General features: G+C 44.4%; 2 protein-coding genes across 2 annotated transcripts; both read left to right on the top strand.

Moving 5' to 3' along the window:
* Positions 1–603: 603 nt before the first annotated feature.
* On the top strand, positions 604–6327 carry LOC311329769 (solute carrier family 2, facilitated glucose transporter member 1-like; the record flags this gene model as incomplete). The annotated part of the gene is made up of 9 exons (XM_084461683.1): positions 604–696; positions 2685–2845; positions 3087–3327; positions 4004–4166; positions 4807–4994; positions 5274–5378; positions 5582–5683; positions 5796–5999; positions 6121–6327. Exons 1-9 carry the CDS (start codon positions 619–621, stop codon positions 6325–6327), a joined length of 1449 nt encoding a protein of 482 aa, XP_084317809.1. The 5' UTR covers positions 604–618.
* A 2942-nt stretch (positions 6328–9269) lies between these two features.
* trappc6b (trafficking protein particle complex subunit 6B) lies at positions 9270–12788 on the top strand. The gene is made up of 6 exons (XM_084461854.1): positions 9270–9585; positions 9712–9779; positions 9936–10053; positions 10145–10228; positions 11143–11236; positions 12498–12788. Exons 1-6 carry the CDS (start codon positions 9505–9507, stop codon positions 12527–12529), a joined length of 477 nt encoding a protein of 158 aa, XP_084317980.1. The 5' UTR covers positions 9270–9504; the 3' UTR covers positions 12530–12788.
* Positions 12789–16469: the final 3681 nt, after the last annotated feature.

Below are 16469 nucleotides of genomic sequence, written 5' to 3'. Positions count from 1 at the left end.
GGACAGCCGTGGTCTTTCCTCACGTAGCTGCTACCTGTCGGGGTCACACACGACTACACTTATACACACGGGCAGTGTGTAAAACTACTCCATTGCGAATGAGATTGAAGTACTCAGGATGCCAAATCAAGTCTCAATTTAAAATTAATGATTCATATACGAAATAATTATATAGTTTGTTCAATTATATAAATCATCATTAGAACATGCATTCTTGTAATAGGAAGGCTTATATACCCTGTACACTTTTTGATACTTTGAGTCTTTATGTGTGGAAAATGCTTTTCTCAGCGAGAGAGGTGCTTTGTGAACATTTCCACTGTCCAGGCTCCATGAGGTGTCGGGGGGAACATGACTGCCTCTAGCATGTAGAAGAGCATGCACCGTTATATAAATGTAATTACACAATCTGTGCTAACCCAACCCATCAGAAAGGAAGAATGTGTGGATGTCTCAAACACAGTCCAGTCAGTCCAGGTCCTTCACACCTTCTCATGTGTCATTACTTGATTCTGTTTCCATTGAGTAAGCGTTACATACGTACACGCTGGGTAACGCTTGTTCTAACAAATGTTGTGTTTTTGCTTCTGTTCATTACAGCAGCTGACGCCTCAGCTGATGATGGCTGTGGGGACAGCTGTGATTGGCTCCCTGCAGTTTGGTTACAACACGGGGGTCATCAACGCTCCTCAGAAGGTGAGTGTTTGATTGGACGGGACTAAACCAAGGCTCCTCTCTGCTGTGGAATTTATTTCTAACTATTAAGAATTGAGAGAAAGTGCCTTGGTTCTTCAACTCATCACAGCAGGAGTTTATTGAAGATCTATTGTATCAGAAGACCCTGGGTTTCTACAGCAGGAGGCTGATGCCTTTGTCAGAATTGAAGTCTAACTTCTGACCTCTGACCTCAGGCTTATATAAACTCCTCCTTCACATCCCCATTCATGAGCTGATTTACTCTGGAAAACAGGCAGTGGAAAACAGACACTTCTGAGAATACAGGGACGTGGTTCACAGCCAGTCAGGGGACAAGAGACCCTGGAGTCAACAAACACACACACACACACACACACACACACACACACACACGTGCACACACGCACGCACACACACACACACACACACACACAGCTGAGATGGTTCTCAGGACAATAGAAACAGGCTGTCCCTGGCCCATTTAATGACAGGAGAGAGGGTCAGCTTTGTTTCGCCAGCAAGGACAAGAGGTCAAAGAAAAAGGTAGTGAAAGATTTGAATTCCCACCTCACCTCATATTCAATGCCATAGAAGAACTAGCACCTCTAGCCTCTGACATGAGTTAGAGGGCTAAATGAGAAACTGACTATATCAAGCTAACTGTCCACTGTGCTTGAAACAAGCTGTTCATTATAATAAAGGCACTACAACAGATTGTAGAGTTATTGTAAAATATGGTGTGTCTCAGATCAAGACTGTAAATACAATTGGGGAGGAGCATGCTTATTCTTTGGAAACAAATCAGTCCTCAAAATTCATATCTATGGGAAATTAATACTGCTACTGTGCATTCTACAGCTCTTTTGTCTGTACTCAATATCTGTCCTCTCAGATCATGAGAGCAAACTATTTGTTGTTATTGACATACTTGTTATTGGCTGTGTAAAGAGACTACTGTTAATGGTTGGGATCTATATTTTCATGGAGGCAAGCAGCGAAGGGGAGAATACAACATCTCCCCTCCCTTCCCAACCGCTATGCTCTGCTACCTCGGGGCGACTGGTTGCCCCATCACTCTGAGGCCCCTGCGGTCAATCAACACGGTCACGGCTCTTCTCTGTCCTGGCCCCGCAGTGGTGGAACAAACTGCCTTCTGATGTCAGGACAGCAGAGTCGCTGCCCATCTTTCGCCGCAGGCTCAAAACTCATCTCTTTAAGAAGTACTACAACGATCCTCCCTCTTAAGCACCTATTGTATTTTAGATTGCTATTCTTGCACTTTGCCTTCAGCACTAGATTATGCTTAGTCACTTGTTTTAGAAAGGAGATGCACTTGTGAGTTCTGGCAAGTAGTAGTACATTGGCTTTTCCTACATTAAATGCAATTATTGTTAGTCGCTTTGGATAAAATATGTAATGTAATCTCACCCTTGACCCTGGCGGAGTGAGTCTTTGGTAGTGGTAGCGAGCAGCTGGTAAACTCACTCCTCAAAGGAGCACTGACAGTCCCTCCAAGAGGGACATCTCTATTGGCGCAACTGTCGGCACGTCTGCCTCGCAAGCGAGGTTTCGAATCCCGCCCTGGGCAAGCCCTTAACACGGGTCGAACTGAACGAACACAACGCAGAGCAGAGTACTCCCATTACACATACGACACACTGAACATATCAGCATGGTGAAGACAAGCCACAGACCCAGGCCACATTATTTAGAGGACATGCACTTTCTGCCTGATCAGGTGGGCTGACGTTTGTTTGTCAACAAGAAGACCTCATGTGCGGAACAGTCTTACTTCCTGAATCTCTTCTGCCCTCTGCTGGCCAAAAAGAGTTTTGCTAAGTATTGAGTTATAGATTCGAAGAGTAGCAGTGTAAGCCACTTGTTTTCATGCTTGGTTTGTACATTTTGGTAGTATATGAACTTATATGGATGAAAACGACTATAATCCAGCTGCAATGAATGCCTCTTCCTGTTGCATTGTTTCTCAGATCATCGAGAGCTTCTACAATGCGACATGGCAGAGCAGATACTCAGAGAACATCCCTACAACCTCCCTGACCACGCTGTGGTCCGTCTCCGTGGCCATCTTCTCAGTTGGAGGCATATTCGGCTCCTTCTCCGTGGGCCTCTTCGTCAACCGCCTTGGGAGGTACGGTCATTTAATCATATCTGACCCTGACGTGTCATTCGTCAATGGATCATGTGTGATCATCAGGTACTTGCTGTAACAACACTGTAATATGTACTGTACGTAGTACCCGTATCTCGTGCATAAATAAACCCGTATCTTTGGACAGATAATTATTATCCTTGAAATACTCAAACACAATTGGGAGGCTGTTAGAATGTAGAGATGGCGAGAAAACATAATGGAGCCGCTGTTTTGGCAGGAGGAACTCCATGCTCATAGCCAACGTGCTGGCGGTCATCGCCGCCATCTTAATGGGCTTCTCCAAGATGGCCGAATCCTGGGAGATGCTGATCGTGGGGCGCTTCGTGGTGGGCCTGTACTCCGGTCTCTCCACAGGCTTCGTGCCCATGTACGTGGGGGAGATCTCGCCCACCGCTCTCCGCGGGGCCCTGGGCACCCTACACCAGCTGGGCATCGTCATCGGGATCCTGATAGCACAAGTAAGCCAACGCTTGCCGCACACCCGATTCAGTCTGACCGAGGATATCGCGAGGGATTAATGGGTTCGATCAGGCGTACTGACCAGCGCAGCATTAATCGTGCGCCCATGCGTGCTCTTATGCTGCGTTCCTTTTTGTATCGGAAGCCGATCGGTCGGGATTCCCGGGTTTGACGTCAAAGTCGTCATCCATACGTCACCCGAACTCGGGATTTCCACCATTTTACTCGGGATAAAAAAATCTGTCCCTACTTCGTCAACGTCAGCTGCTGACATCAATCAAGACGGATACTTGTGCATCAACAATAAGTGAAAGCTGTAATAAGACTTTATTAGCGCTTCTGTCTTGTTTGTCTCTGATTAAATCAGTCATATACACAGTCCTGTCCAACGTCTATCAGTGTTGCTGCGAAGTTCGTATGTGCAAAATAGCAAAGTTTTTAAACAGTTGTTATCAACTGGTATTGCTAACAGTGACTAACAATGGCTAACTTGGCTAGAGCTACAAAGATGGTGCAAAAGTGGGGTTTTTGCATTTTGTTTTTTCTGGAACGCATTCAACTGGGATGTGACATCGTCCCTGGCGCCAAATACGGAACTCTGATTCTAAAGGAACCCAGCATTAGTATTCTAATGGGTTCTAATGGCTGAGGGTGTTGTCGTTGCTACCTGGGCAGATCTTTGGCATAGAGTCGATCCTGGGGAACGCGTCCCTGTGGCCGGTGCTGCTGGGGATGACCCTGGTCCCCGCGCTGCTGCAGGCCGTCCTGCTGCCCTTCTGCCCAGAGAGCCCTCGCTTCCTCCTCATCATCCGCAACGAGGAGAACAAGGCCAAGAACGGTACACACACACACACACACACACACACATCCCAAACAGACACACACACATATCCCAAACACATATACACACACATCCCAAACAGACACACACACATATCCTAAACACATACACACACACATCCCAAACAGACACACACACACACAAATATCCCAAACACATACACATCCCAAACACACACACACACACACACACACACACATATCCCAAACACACACACATCCCAAACACACACACACACATCCCAAACACACACACACACACATCTCAAACACACACACATGTATACACATATCCCAAACACAAATACACACACACACACACACACACACACATACTGTACACACACACACACACACATCTCAAACACACACACACACACACACACACACAAACTACTACTAAAACCAGATTTTTTCCTCAATGCCTCTTAGCTCTTCACCTACTGAGAATCACAATTACACTTAAACATGCTGGGTCAGTAATGACCCGGGCTTGGGTCACTGTCTCGGGTCATCTGTTGTTATGGCGGGATTTTTGACCCAACGATGGGTCACCAGAACCATCACGGGCGGTTGGCAAACCATCCAAAACCAGACCCATTCATTTCACCCCCCCCCCATCCAACTCAATGTCCCAGTCCTGAAGAAGCTGCGCGGCACGGCCGAGGTGGGTGGGGACATGCAGGAGATGAGGGAGGAGAGCCAGCAGATGCAGCGGGAGAAGAAGGTGACCATCCTGGAGCTGTTCCGCTCGCCACTCTACCGCCAGCCCATCTTCATCGCCATCATGCTGCAGCTCTCCCAGCAGCTGTCCGGCATCAACGCCGTGAGCACCGCCGCCACACACACACACTCACACACACACACACACACACATACACACACTCACACAGACACACACACACAAAGGTCCGCCCACAGACATGCACAAACGTAACTGTAAGCTATATGCGCACATCTAGGCCCACGATGGAAATAAGTCTGAGACTTTATTGTGTTATCCTTGACAGTATTTTTTTTAAACTATGATATAATCATTTGTGGTCTTTATGGTCAAATGAACTAAACTAAACAGCTCGTCCCTCCATGTCCTCCTGGCCTGTAGATTTTCTACTACTCCACCAGGATCTTTGAGAAGGCCGGGGTGTCACAGCCAGTCTACGCCACCATTGGGGCTGGAGTGGTCAACACAGCCTTCACCGTGGTGTCAGTAAGTTCTAGAAACACTCCTCCACCATCAACATCCATAAACAACAACGTCCTCATAGAGCCAGCAGGTGGGAATTCCATGTAGAATTACCATGTGAGTCCACTCTCTCTCTCTGTCTTTCTCTCTCTCTACCTCTCTCTCTCTCCCTCTATGTCTGTCTCTCCCTCCCTCTCTCTTCCTCTCTCCCTCCCTCTCTCTTGTAGCTGTTTCTGGTGGAGCGTGCTGGTAGGAGATCCCTCCACCTCACTGGATTGCTGGGTATGGCATTTTCGGCAGTCCTGATGACTATCGCCATGGCATTGCTGGTATGTGGGTAATCTTGACCCTCAAGAGTGGCCTAAGTCCCGATATTTCATGCAGCCTATATAAACCTAGGCTACCTACCTACAGAACCTCTTTATGTCCTTCCCTCTCCAGGACCAGTTGCCGTGGATGTCTTACGTCAGCATCGTGGCCATCTTCAGCTTCGTGGCCTTTTTCGAGATCGGCCCCGGCCCCATTCCCTGGTTCATTGTGGCGGAGCTTTTCAGTCAGGGTCCTCGGCCCTCGGCCTTCGCTGTGGCAGGTTTCTCCAATTGGTCGGCCAACTTCCTGGTGGGAATGTGCTTCCAGTATGTTGAGGTAAGGAGGCATAGAGCCACCACGTCGATTCACGGTTTCTTGGACAGTAGGGATAGCAGACTGAGTCAACTAACGTTGTGAATGTGCGATGTGCGACTCACTCCTCTGACTCTCTCTTTAGCAACTGTGCGGCCCGTACGTCTTCATCATCTTCACCGTGCTGCTACTCGGCTTCTTCGTCTTCACCTACTTCAAGGTGCCCGAGACCAAGGGACGGACCTTCGATGAGATCTCCGCCGCCTTTCGCCATACAGCCGGACTGGGCGCAGAGAAGTACTCTGCCCCCGAGGAGCTCAACAATCTTGGGGGGGCCGACTCTGAACTTTAAAACAAAAAAATGACACACCTATACTACAAAGCCCCACCCCACCACACACACGATCATTCCTGGGACCTTAACTGTTGAATTGCACTGCTAGACCACAACTACGATAGACTGTCAGAGTTGGTATAAACATGACTGGTATTTCCGGTGTAGAGGGCAGGGCAGTGCGACTTGTATTCCAACGCGGGGTCAGTGAGAGACTGGACATAGACAGAGGCAGTAGAGGTTCTTCCCTAGCCCTCATGGGACCATTCTGATCTCCATCCTGACCTAACCCCTGGAAGGGTTGAGATTGAGATTATTTAGTCTTTAACCTTTATTCTTTAACCTTTATTCACTATGCAGTGAACTACTTGAGAGTTTTGGCCTGTTCACATGGCTCTGGTTTTATAGTATTTTACTACTTTTCTACGAATAGTGTATTCATTATGAAGCCCCAGTATTATTACAGGAAATTATGAATGTAGCAACTGCAGATTTCGTTGTTTTTAATTTATTGAAAGTAGAAAACCAGTCTTATGTGAAGTTGAAAGTGTTTATGTGTTGGGCTGTGGACACAATCTCAACAAATTATTATCTATTTGTAAGTAATGTTGCACATTCTGCTTGAATGTATGTCTTTACGGATTATTTCAAGGCACACGTTCACAGGAGACATGACGTTAATATGAAATTGTATTTGATTTGTTCATCCAAAGCCACTATTTAAAAGTTCCAATCCTATTTCCCGCACCATATATTCAAAAGACCTCAATATCATTCTCCAAATTATTCTTTAACCTGCTGATGTATTACAGTCAATCAATGGGAACCTTGAGATGCATACCGAATTGCTTTTGATCATTTGTATTTAATGTATGTCCCTATATTCAACAACTATGACCTGTGTGAATACTGTATGTTATTGAATATGCGTGCATTATGTGGTCCAGTCATATGATGATCTTTTCAAATTAATTATTTCACTCTCTGAAATCATAATAGTGAAGGTGTATACCTGAATGTAAAGGTTATTATGATTATAATATAGTATTTATTATATTACTACTATATATTACTAAAGGTGTAGAATATAATTAATGAATATAGCTCTGCATTGGGACAACTGAGTCCTTTAGGTTCCCTGATTTTAATGTAATATGTCAAACCTCTAGACTATTTGGAGTTAAATTATATTGAAATGAAGCAATATAATGTTTATTTTCTATGGTTGTTTCAAGGATGGATGCTGTGTGGGTGGTGTTCTTCAAACTGTGTGTGTGTGTGTGTGTATGGTGTGTGTGTGTGTGTGTGTCTAAGTAATTATAATGTATAACCTGCATAACCGTTAATGAAACATATAAACGGCTGTCATATAACCAGCATTGCATATCCATCAAGGCTCAGCCTTCCAGTGCTCCAAGGGCTAGACGAGTGGACCAGGAATCCCGTACACATATCATATAAATATTATATTCTGATAAGTTGTGTTCAGCGTGTGCTAAAAAGAAAGCAATTCTATGCGTGACCCAACTGATACACCTGCAATTCCCACTGAAACCAGCTCCCCTTCACTGCATTCAGTCCTGACCTGGTCTCCCTGGAGTTTCACCCTCCCTGTCCACCTTCCCACCCCCAGAAGCACTGCGAGTGCACACGGCGTTGCCTAATAAAGTCCTCTCATACTGTATATCGCTAGCTTGGCCAATAAGCACAATTTCTTCCTGTACACACTGTACTACTGAGTTTACGATATACATATAACGACACCAGAGGCAGCCATTCATTGTTATTTCAACATGTATTTAAGAAGTCAGGCTTGCCCTGACTGAGGAGAGTGCAGTAGATTGGTGTGTGACAAAGAATGATTGTTATTGTGAGGATATTGTTGATATTGTTTTTGTTGATATTGTTTTTGTTGATATTTTCGGGAACTGTACATATTTAGCCTATTTTTGATTATTATTTCACTTTTTCTCCACCTGGCATTTAAAATAAACACCTTTGCACTGTATGTGCTTCCTGGCTTGCCATCTTTATTTATCAAACACACAAGGCCTTGTGGAAACATGTGGACCTGCACCCAGAACCAAGGTGTGACAGTGTGTATTAGAGATGGGTTAGTATTGACTATATATATATATATTTTTTTTTTTTGTAAAGATGTGCCAAGACATGCTGCTGTCCCGAGAGTTCATCCTGTTTTATGACGTATGTTTGATATATGGATATTTGGATCAATAAAACCACAATGCACATATAAAAACATTCTCATGGCTGACTTTATTCTATATACACCCACTAACATATTGTTATACAAATAAACTCCTTTACCTAGTGGGTGCAATACTGATAAAATTCCACGCTATCTGGTACACATAAGTGTAAAAGACAGTTAATACTCATAGTTTCATTTAAAATGTATTCAATATTTTTTTTAAATGAGCTATTCTCAATTACCTGTCAAGCCTAGTTTATACTGTATAAGACAAGCTATAGCTCATGGACACACAACATGTCTATGAGCCATGAGTCATTAATGAGTCATAGCTTTATACAGTATAAACATAAAGGCCTCTGTCCTCACTCACTGCCTGATCTCTTGCGCCCCCTGCTGTCAAATACCCGTCTTCCAAACGGGCTGTCCCCTTCTAGGCGGCAACATTGTTACCCACACCGCCACAATTTATAAGAAAAACTTGGGAGGGGGATTATATAGGTTACATAGGTAATTATAGGCTATATTATGACCGAATTATATTTGTATTGTTTCAGTGAACCAGTCACTAGTGAATGCATTTCTGCGACTGTCTAGATAGGAAGCATTTTGTGTCAGGCACTATATTGGGCGACTTGAATAGAAGACCCCGGTTGTCAGATGTGTATGTTATTAATACATCCATGATTCAACCCTACATCCATGATTCAACCTTACAACAAGAGGGTGGAAATAATAATACGTTTTGTTACGCGATAGACATGGGCGACCAGTGACATGGAAATATGAGTAGACTACGGGTTTAAGAAGAATTTAGTACTTTAGTAATTTGTGTCAGTTGTCATGGATCAGTAGCCTTCAAATTGCTTTTTGAGGATACCGACGATATTACTTCCTAAAGACGAAATCAATTATAGCCTAATAGGCCTACTATTCATAGTCATTTGAGTATCTTGCCCATTTTGGTTTGTTTTAAAACCATCATGGCAGACGAAGCCCTTTTTCAGTTTTTACACAATGAAGTAATTCAGTACATTTACAAATCACCTGAACACGGAGAAACGGTAAGACTGTCTGTGTTTTGTAGCTTACAAACATGCTTTGAATATAAGCTTGCCTCGCAGCATCAATGCCTATTTGTTTTTGTGTCTCTCAAACGTCTTGCTATTTTTGTGATAATGTTTATATAGGAAAATGGAAGATGCATTACCAAACTGGAAAATATGGGATTCAGGGTGGGCCAAGGACTAATAGAAAGGTTAGTTAATATTCCTCTTGATAGAAGGTATGATTTACTTTTTATTCTGTTGTAACCATAAATGAACCCCTATTCTTATCACATGATACACTCATGACTAATGACTTGATAATGGTAATGCTGCGAATGAAAAGAAGAAATCTTGCTTTCTTTCAGGTTCACCAAAGACACAGCGCGATTCAAAGATGAGCTGGATGTCATGAAATTCATCTGCAAAGACTTTTGGACCAGTGTGTTTAAAAAACAAATAGACAACCTCAGAACAAATCACCAAGTAAGGCTCTGGGCTCTAAGCTCTCTATTAAAGTAACTTAAACATATGGGAATAAGCAGAATAGTGCTGATGTATGTGTATTGTTTTGCAGGGTATTTATGTGCTACAGGATAACAAGTTCCGGTTACTCACTCAGCTCTCGGCTGGTAAACAGTATTTGGAGCACGCCCCCAAGGTGAGGAGATTTTCATCAACAATGGCGTCATAGTATGTGTAACCGAGTGAGAGAGTGTCCTCGTGAGTCCCAGGTAGTGGTAGTGAGTAGTTGATTAAAATCACTTCTCAAAGGAGCGCTAACAGTCCCTCCAATAGGGAAGTCCCTGTTGGCACAACTATTAGTGCGTCCGCCTCAAAATTGGAGTGTGGGTTGGAATCCTACCCTGGGAAAGCCCTTAACATCCTAACGTCTCCTAACAGGTACCAAAAAGTGTGAACACATAACCCCAGTACTTGCATCTTTGCATTGGCTTCCTGTCCGTTTTAGGATAGACTTTAAGGTTCTATTATTTGTTTTTTAGGCCTTAAATTAAATCTGGTGGACCTGATCAATCTACATAAGCCCTCTAGAGCTCTTAGATCAGCTCAGCAGATGGTCCTTGATGTCCCACAGTCCAGGCTTAGAAGTAGAGGAGACCGAGCTTTTTTTGTTGCCGCCCCCTTACTCTGGAACTCCCTGCCGTTGGGCATTCGTACCGCAAATACTCTTACCACTTTTAAGTCTTTGTTATTTTTTCTCTTTGGCGTTTGGTTCCACATAGCAGATCACAGATTTTACATCTATTGTCTTTATTAATGCTTATTGTATTGTTTGTATGTATCATGTGTGTACTTTTTGTGTTTTGTATTGTGTTTTATTGTTATTACGGTTTTTAAATGTGCTATACAAATAAAGTTGACATTGACATTGACAACATGGGCTACACATGACAGTTGATGGCAGTCATACCACTCATGAAATTCTCACAGAATGTTGTCACTTGTAACTATCTCAGACATCTTTGTGTCTTTGTGAGATCTTTAAAGATTGTGTCTACACAAACAGTCATCAGGTCTTGTGCCAGGTCAAGTAATCTGGTCTTGTGCTTTCAGTATCTGGCTTTCACATGTGGCCTGGTAAGAGGAGGGCTTTCCAACCTGGGAGTGAAGAGTATTGTCACAGCTGAGGTGTCCATCATGCCAGCCTGTAAGAGTTTTGATATATTCAAACCAGTGATACACCCAAACACGACAAGTAGCCTACAGCCTGGTGGCCTGACAGTGGAACTGCACACTGATCCAATAACTGTGGTCTCAATATTATGTCATACAGGATCTCAAATGAAGAGTCTGCCGATTGAACTCTGGACTAAACTCAGTAGCTACACTCAGCACAACTGCACTTTATATTTTATATATTTATACTCGGTAGAATATACATAACTACATTCTGTGAATATACATGTACTATACACTCTGTTCTTGTGAACAGTGAAATATTTCACTTCATGTGTAATGAATCTGTAATATATGAAAGTTTCACTCTTTGAATTAAATTATGGAAAATAATGAACTTTCCACAATATTCTAATTGTCTGAGATGCACCTGTATATACTTGTGAATATACATATCAATAGACTAGATCAGGCATTCCCAAACTGTGAGGCGCGCCTCCCCTGGGGGGCCCCAAAGAAATTCAGGGGAGGAGCGGAGGGATGGTTAGAAAAGAAGAAGAAGGAAAAGCATGTTTTTTATTTAAAAATTGTCTATGGTTTTTATGAATGAAACGTGATTTTAAAGGTCAGAAAATCTAAATAAATAATGGGAGAGATGTATACTAAATTTGTGGATAGTGCAGAGAGAGCCTCCCCCTGGAGGCATGAATGTACAGTATTGTGCGAAAACGTCAAAACGTTAACTAGCAACAGGTGCCACTTAGCTGTGTAACGTTATGGGCTAGCTAACGCTGCCTTGCTAGATGGACAAATTTCAGGGGTTGGGGGGGCACGGGTGTGTCACTGTTTTCAGAGGGGAGGCCCACATTGATGGAGTTTGGGAACCCATGGACTAGATAATATAGGGAAGGAAGCTAGGGGAGTAGGTGAGGATAGGATAGGATCTTCTAACCCAACTGCACAGCTTCACCTGCTCCCCCAGCATCCTATCCCTACATGGACATGTACTGCATGTATATACTTTGTATCTTGTATCTAGTTACTGTACATAATGCATTGTTTCCCTTTATACTTTATTCTTATACCTCTTTTTTATATTTTTTATATACCTCTATATTGCTTAGTGTGCACAATCTAGGAGCTAATGGAAGAACATTTCACTACTTGCACTACTGTACTATAGTATGTGACAAATAAAGCTGACTGTGACTTTTCATACAGTAGATGTTATTGTGAAAGCCTCATGACAACATTGAAATCAATCTCACTTTCACTGCTTTATTTCTCCGCAGGTAAATTTCAGGTCATGATACAGAAAATGTAGCACTGGTCAGAGGACACCACATCCACTTCAACCCCATTCATCACTGTCAAAAGGCCTTCCTTATTGTTTTGGGAAAAATGTCCCTGCATGCAATATTGTGACATATAGTATATCACTTTTTAATTTAAAAAAATATATATATATAATTTCTTTGTATTATTTCTATTGATTTTGTTAATGCATATTATTAATACTATTGTATGATAAACCATGTTTTGCCTTTAGATATACTGATCAATCTGATCTGATTCTGAATATGTAGCCTAATCATCATCTTGTTATAGCCTAGTTTATTTGCACTGAATGTTAAATAAAGATCCCTGTGGTATAAAAAAGCTCAACTGAAGTAATTACTTTCTCACTGTTGTTGCATCTATTCATTTTGGCTACTAATAAGTTATTTGCTATGAATGATATAATAATTTGCAGAGAGAAACAGAATGTGTGTTCGCGAGATCAGGATGGTCTCACGAGGCTAGTCGAAGAATGCCCGTAGGAGAACTGGAGCTCGATTGCGGAGGACGATTGCGGAAGTGGAGCCGATTGGGCGGTAGATTCGAAGTGTTTGGTTCTGGTGAGATTGCATAAACTGTACTCTGACTGTATCAACATGTCTAGTAGTTCGGATGGTGGTGGTGGTAGTGGTGGGTACAGGACACAAATGGAGTGGAGTGAGGCGAGGCCGAGGAGGAGTTTGAAGAGGAGAGATCGGGGGCAGGGTTCGGGAGGTAGTGAGTCCGTGAAGCAGTCGAGACTCGGTGGAGGTAGCTCTCGAGTGAGCCCCGGTCGTGTCGTGGAGTGGAAGGTAATTGTGGAGTTTGATCAGGATGGCGGGCACCGTCATCCCCTTAAACTGACTAAGGCGATCGAGAAAGAGATAGGGAAGGTGAAGTTTGCTCGGTTTCTCGGCAATAGGCGAGTATTGATTAGTGCTAGCAGCGAGATACAGAGTAGCAAGATCCTGGGGATGTCGTCGCTTGGCGGGGAAAGGGTGAAGGCTCATGTTCCGGGTGCAATGGCACGGTTGAAGGGTGTGATTTCGGGTGTGCCTGTGAGTGTGTCTATGGACGAGATCAAGAAGGAGTTGCGTGGAGGCAAGGTGATTGAGGTCACGAATTATGAGCAAGAGGGATGGCGCGTTGACAGCCACCTTGTCAGTGGTTCTTCAGTTTGAGAAGGCCCTTCCTCCATCAGTGCAAATGGGTTACGTGAGGTATAGTGTGAGGGCGTTCATCCCCAAGCCGCTCAGATGTTTCAAGTGCCAGAGAATGGGGCACACAGCACAGCAGTGTAAGGGTCAGGTTAGATGCGCCCGTTGTGGGGGCCAACATGAGTATGGGAAGTGTGAGGTAGATGCCAAGATGTGCTGTTGTAATTGCGGGGGTGAGCACAGTACTGCGTATGGTGGATGTGTGGCGTAGATTGAAGCCAGGGAGGTCCAACGGGTTAAGGTGGTGTCAGGGGTATCGTATGCAGAGGCACTGAAGACGGTTAGGGCGGCGGGGCCAAGCTTTGCAGGGTACTGGGTTTTCAGCCCCAGGGCAGGACTAGTTATGCTATGCCATGTTCCGCCAGCTACCAGTGGCATCTTTACAGCTAGTGCTGAGATGTTTTAATAGAATCTGGAGTGAGGGCATCTTGCCATGTGGGTGGAAGAGTGCAGTGATTTTGCCATTTCATAAGCCTGGGAAGGACCCTGTTGTGCCTGATGGCTATAGGCCTATCGCATTGTTGAATATGGTTGATTTTCAGAGAAATGCCTTTTAATATGATCCTGTTAGCTATTTCCTAATTATGATGATTGACCTCTGAGTATGGCTGTCGGCTTGAGTTTTCGGTAAGAAACGGTGTCCCTCTTCCATAGACTTATGAGATAAAGACATTCGATGGCTGGTACACTCTGTACCAAACACCATTGTTGTGGTTAGAGAGAAAGGCCTGGGGCCTCATTTATCAAAGAGCGTGTAAATTCAGGTGTAAAAGAGGGCGTACGACGAAAACGCGGAAAATGCGAAATGTCGCGTACGACGAGAATATTTACACGCTTTTCGGATCTATCAAAAATGTCGTACACGCTGCTGCGCCAATTCCTCCATGAAAAATCCGACGGTGGCGTAGAAGAGAGCGGACGCGCACGCGCCCCGTGTTCCGCCCTCGCCACGCCCAAATCCAACCATATATGGTCAAAACTATGACAGCGCACAACGTGGATACACCGGAAGGAACCGACATAATATAGCGTGGAGCATAGGAAAGACAAATACGTTTATGGAAAAACGCGGAAAGAAGAGAAACTTTTCAGAGACGGAGGTGCATGTGCTTGTTGGTGAGGTCCACGCGAGGAAAGAAAATCATCTTCGGAAGGTAAGCTATTTGTACGAGCCTACATTTGTCTGATTGCTCCTACAGTTTAGGTAGCCTACTGTACGTTTCGTGCATCCTGTATGTGGCGTAGGCTACACGGACATTCTGTATTATGTGGCTGTGAGGAAAGCAAACATTCCACACATTCTGTGGAAGGCTATGATTTATTTAGGACCAAAAACAACGATAACACAGATGACCACTTAATAATGTTAGACCACATTAAACATTTTCCCCTCTGGGAAATTAAGACTCATCTAAATCACCCGGTAAATCACACTTAAGCATTTATTTGGCTGCCAACAGAAAAACATCAAATGAATATGGCTACACAATGAAATGTTTAATGCATAATCAAGTTAACAGACAAACTCAAAGAAAATGACTGAAATTGTTTCTCCAGACTCTGACGTGGGGTGGGACTCAGAGGAGGGGGAGTCTGCAGTGGTCCTTGACCTGACGGTCGTGCCCCCGCCGGTTGCAGCCTCTACATCCAGCGCCACGACCTCCAGTGCCTCCACCTCCAGCGCACCGGCCTCCACCTCCAGTGCCATCTCCAGCGCCTCCGTCTCCGTCTCCCACGCCTCCACCTCCGGCTGCCAGCGTCCCTGCCTCAAGGGTCCCTGAGGGCTGGGCTTCCTCTCAGACGCTGTGCTGGAGGCTCATGACCCTAGAGGCCCAGAGGGACATGGCAGAAGGGATTGGGGCAGTTGTGGGGCAGTTGTGCAGCAGTTGGTGGAGGTCACCACACTACACCACCAGAGCCAACAGGACATCCTCACTGCACTTCATTCCCTCACACATGCCGTCACGGACCTCACACTGTCACTCACTACCACACTCAAGGACCTCACACAGTCACTCACTACCACACTCACGGACCTCACACATTCACTCACAAACGCACTCACACACCTCACACAGTCACCCACCAACAGACAATAAAATGGTAGAAATGTGAACCTTACTTGTTTGTGTCTTCATAGCTGGCGCATGACCTCAGTGTGGGCCCTTTGGCCCCGCTGCTAAACCTGATGACGGGGAGAGGGCTGAGGGCTTGGGTCCTCATTTAGTGGTGGGGTCTTGACTGGTTCTCATTCTTATCAGCTTTGAATATACATATTGGCAAACATAACAGAATGATGTACAAGGAGGGGACAGATACCTAGTGAAAGTACTATTGGTTGCTAGTAAAAAGACAATAATGAGGGCTTGGTATAAGGTGGAACCCCCAACCAAGGAGCAGTGGTGGGTGTTGTGGAGGAGATTTATGAGATTTATTTATGCATTGCCAGGCCACCGTGCCACTACACTTGTGATGAGCATGTCGGCGTCCCATATGATTTGGGTATTTATAGTGTGCACATTTTTGCGATTCACATAGACGTATTCATTCACTGATGGTAACCTTATGTGGGTGCAGTCGTCATCGCCGTCACCTCTTTGGAGTTCTATCTCGGCCAGTAGGCCGAGTAGCGCCGGATTCATTTAGGCTCGCATTACGCACAGGAGGACTGTCATTTATATGCTTACCAAACAGCAAACAGGTCCACATGATCACATATTAATGACAATC

This window comes from Borostomias antarcticus (assembly GCF_949987555.1).
Source record: "Borostomias antarcticus genome assembly, chromosome: 3".
NCBI lineage: Eukaryota > Metazoa > Chordata > Actinopteri > Stomiiformes > Stomiidae > Borostomias > Borostomias antarcticus.
Note: the sequence above shows the minus strand (reverse complement) of the source record. Positions and strands in the feature narration are given on the sequence as shown.

Bases quoted from the DNA above. Each gene is read 5' to 3' on its own strand.
- trappc6b (XM_084461854.1), top strand. From the start codon at position 9,505: ATGGCAGACGAAGCCCTTTTTCAGTTTTTACACAATGAAGTAATTCAG. The intron at 10,229-11,142 runs GTGAGGAGATTT...TTGTGCTTTCAG, and splicing joins ATTTGGAGCACGCCCCCAAG to TATCTGGCTTTCACATGTGG. The intron at 11,237-12,497 runs GTAAGAGTTTTG...ATTTCTCCGCAG, and splicing joins GGTGTCCATCATGCCAGCCT to GTAAATTTCAGGTCATGATA.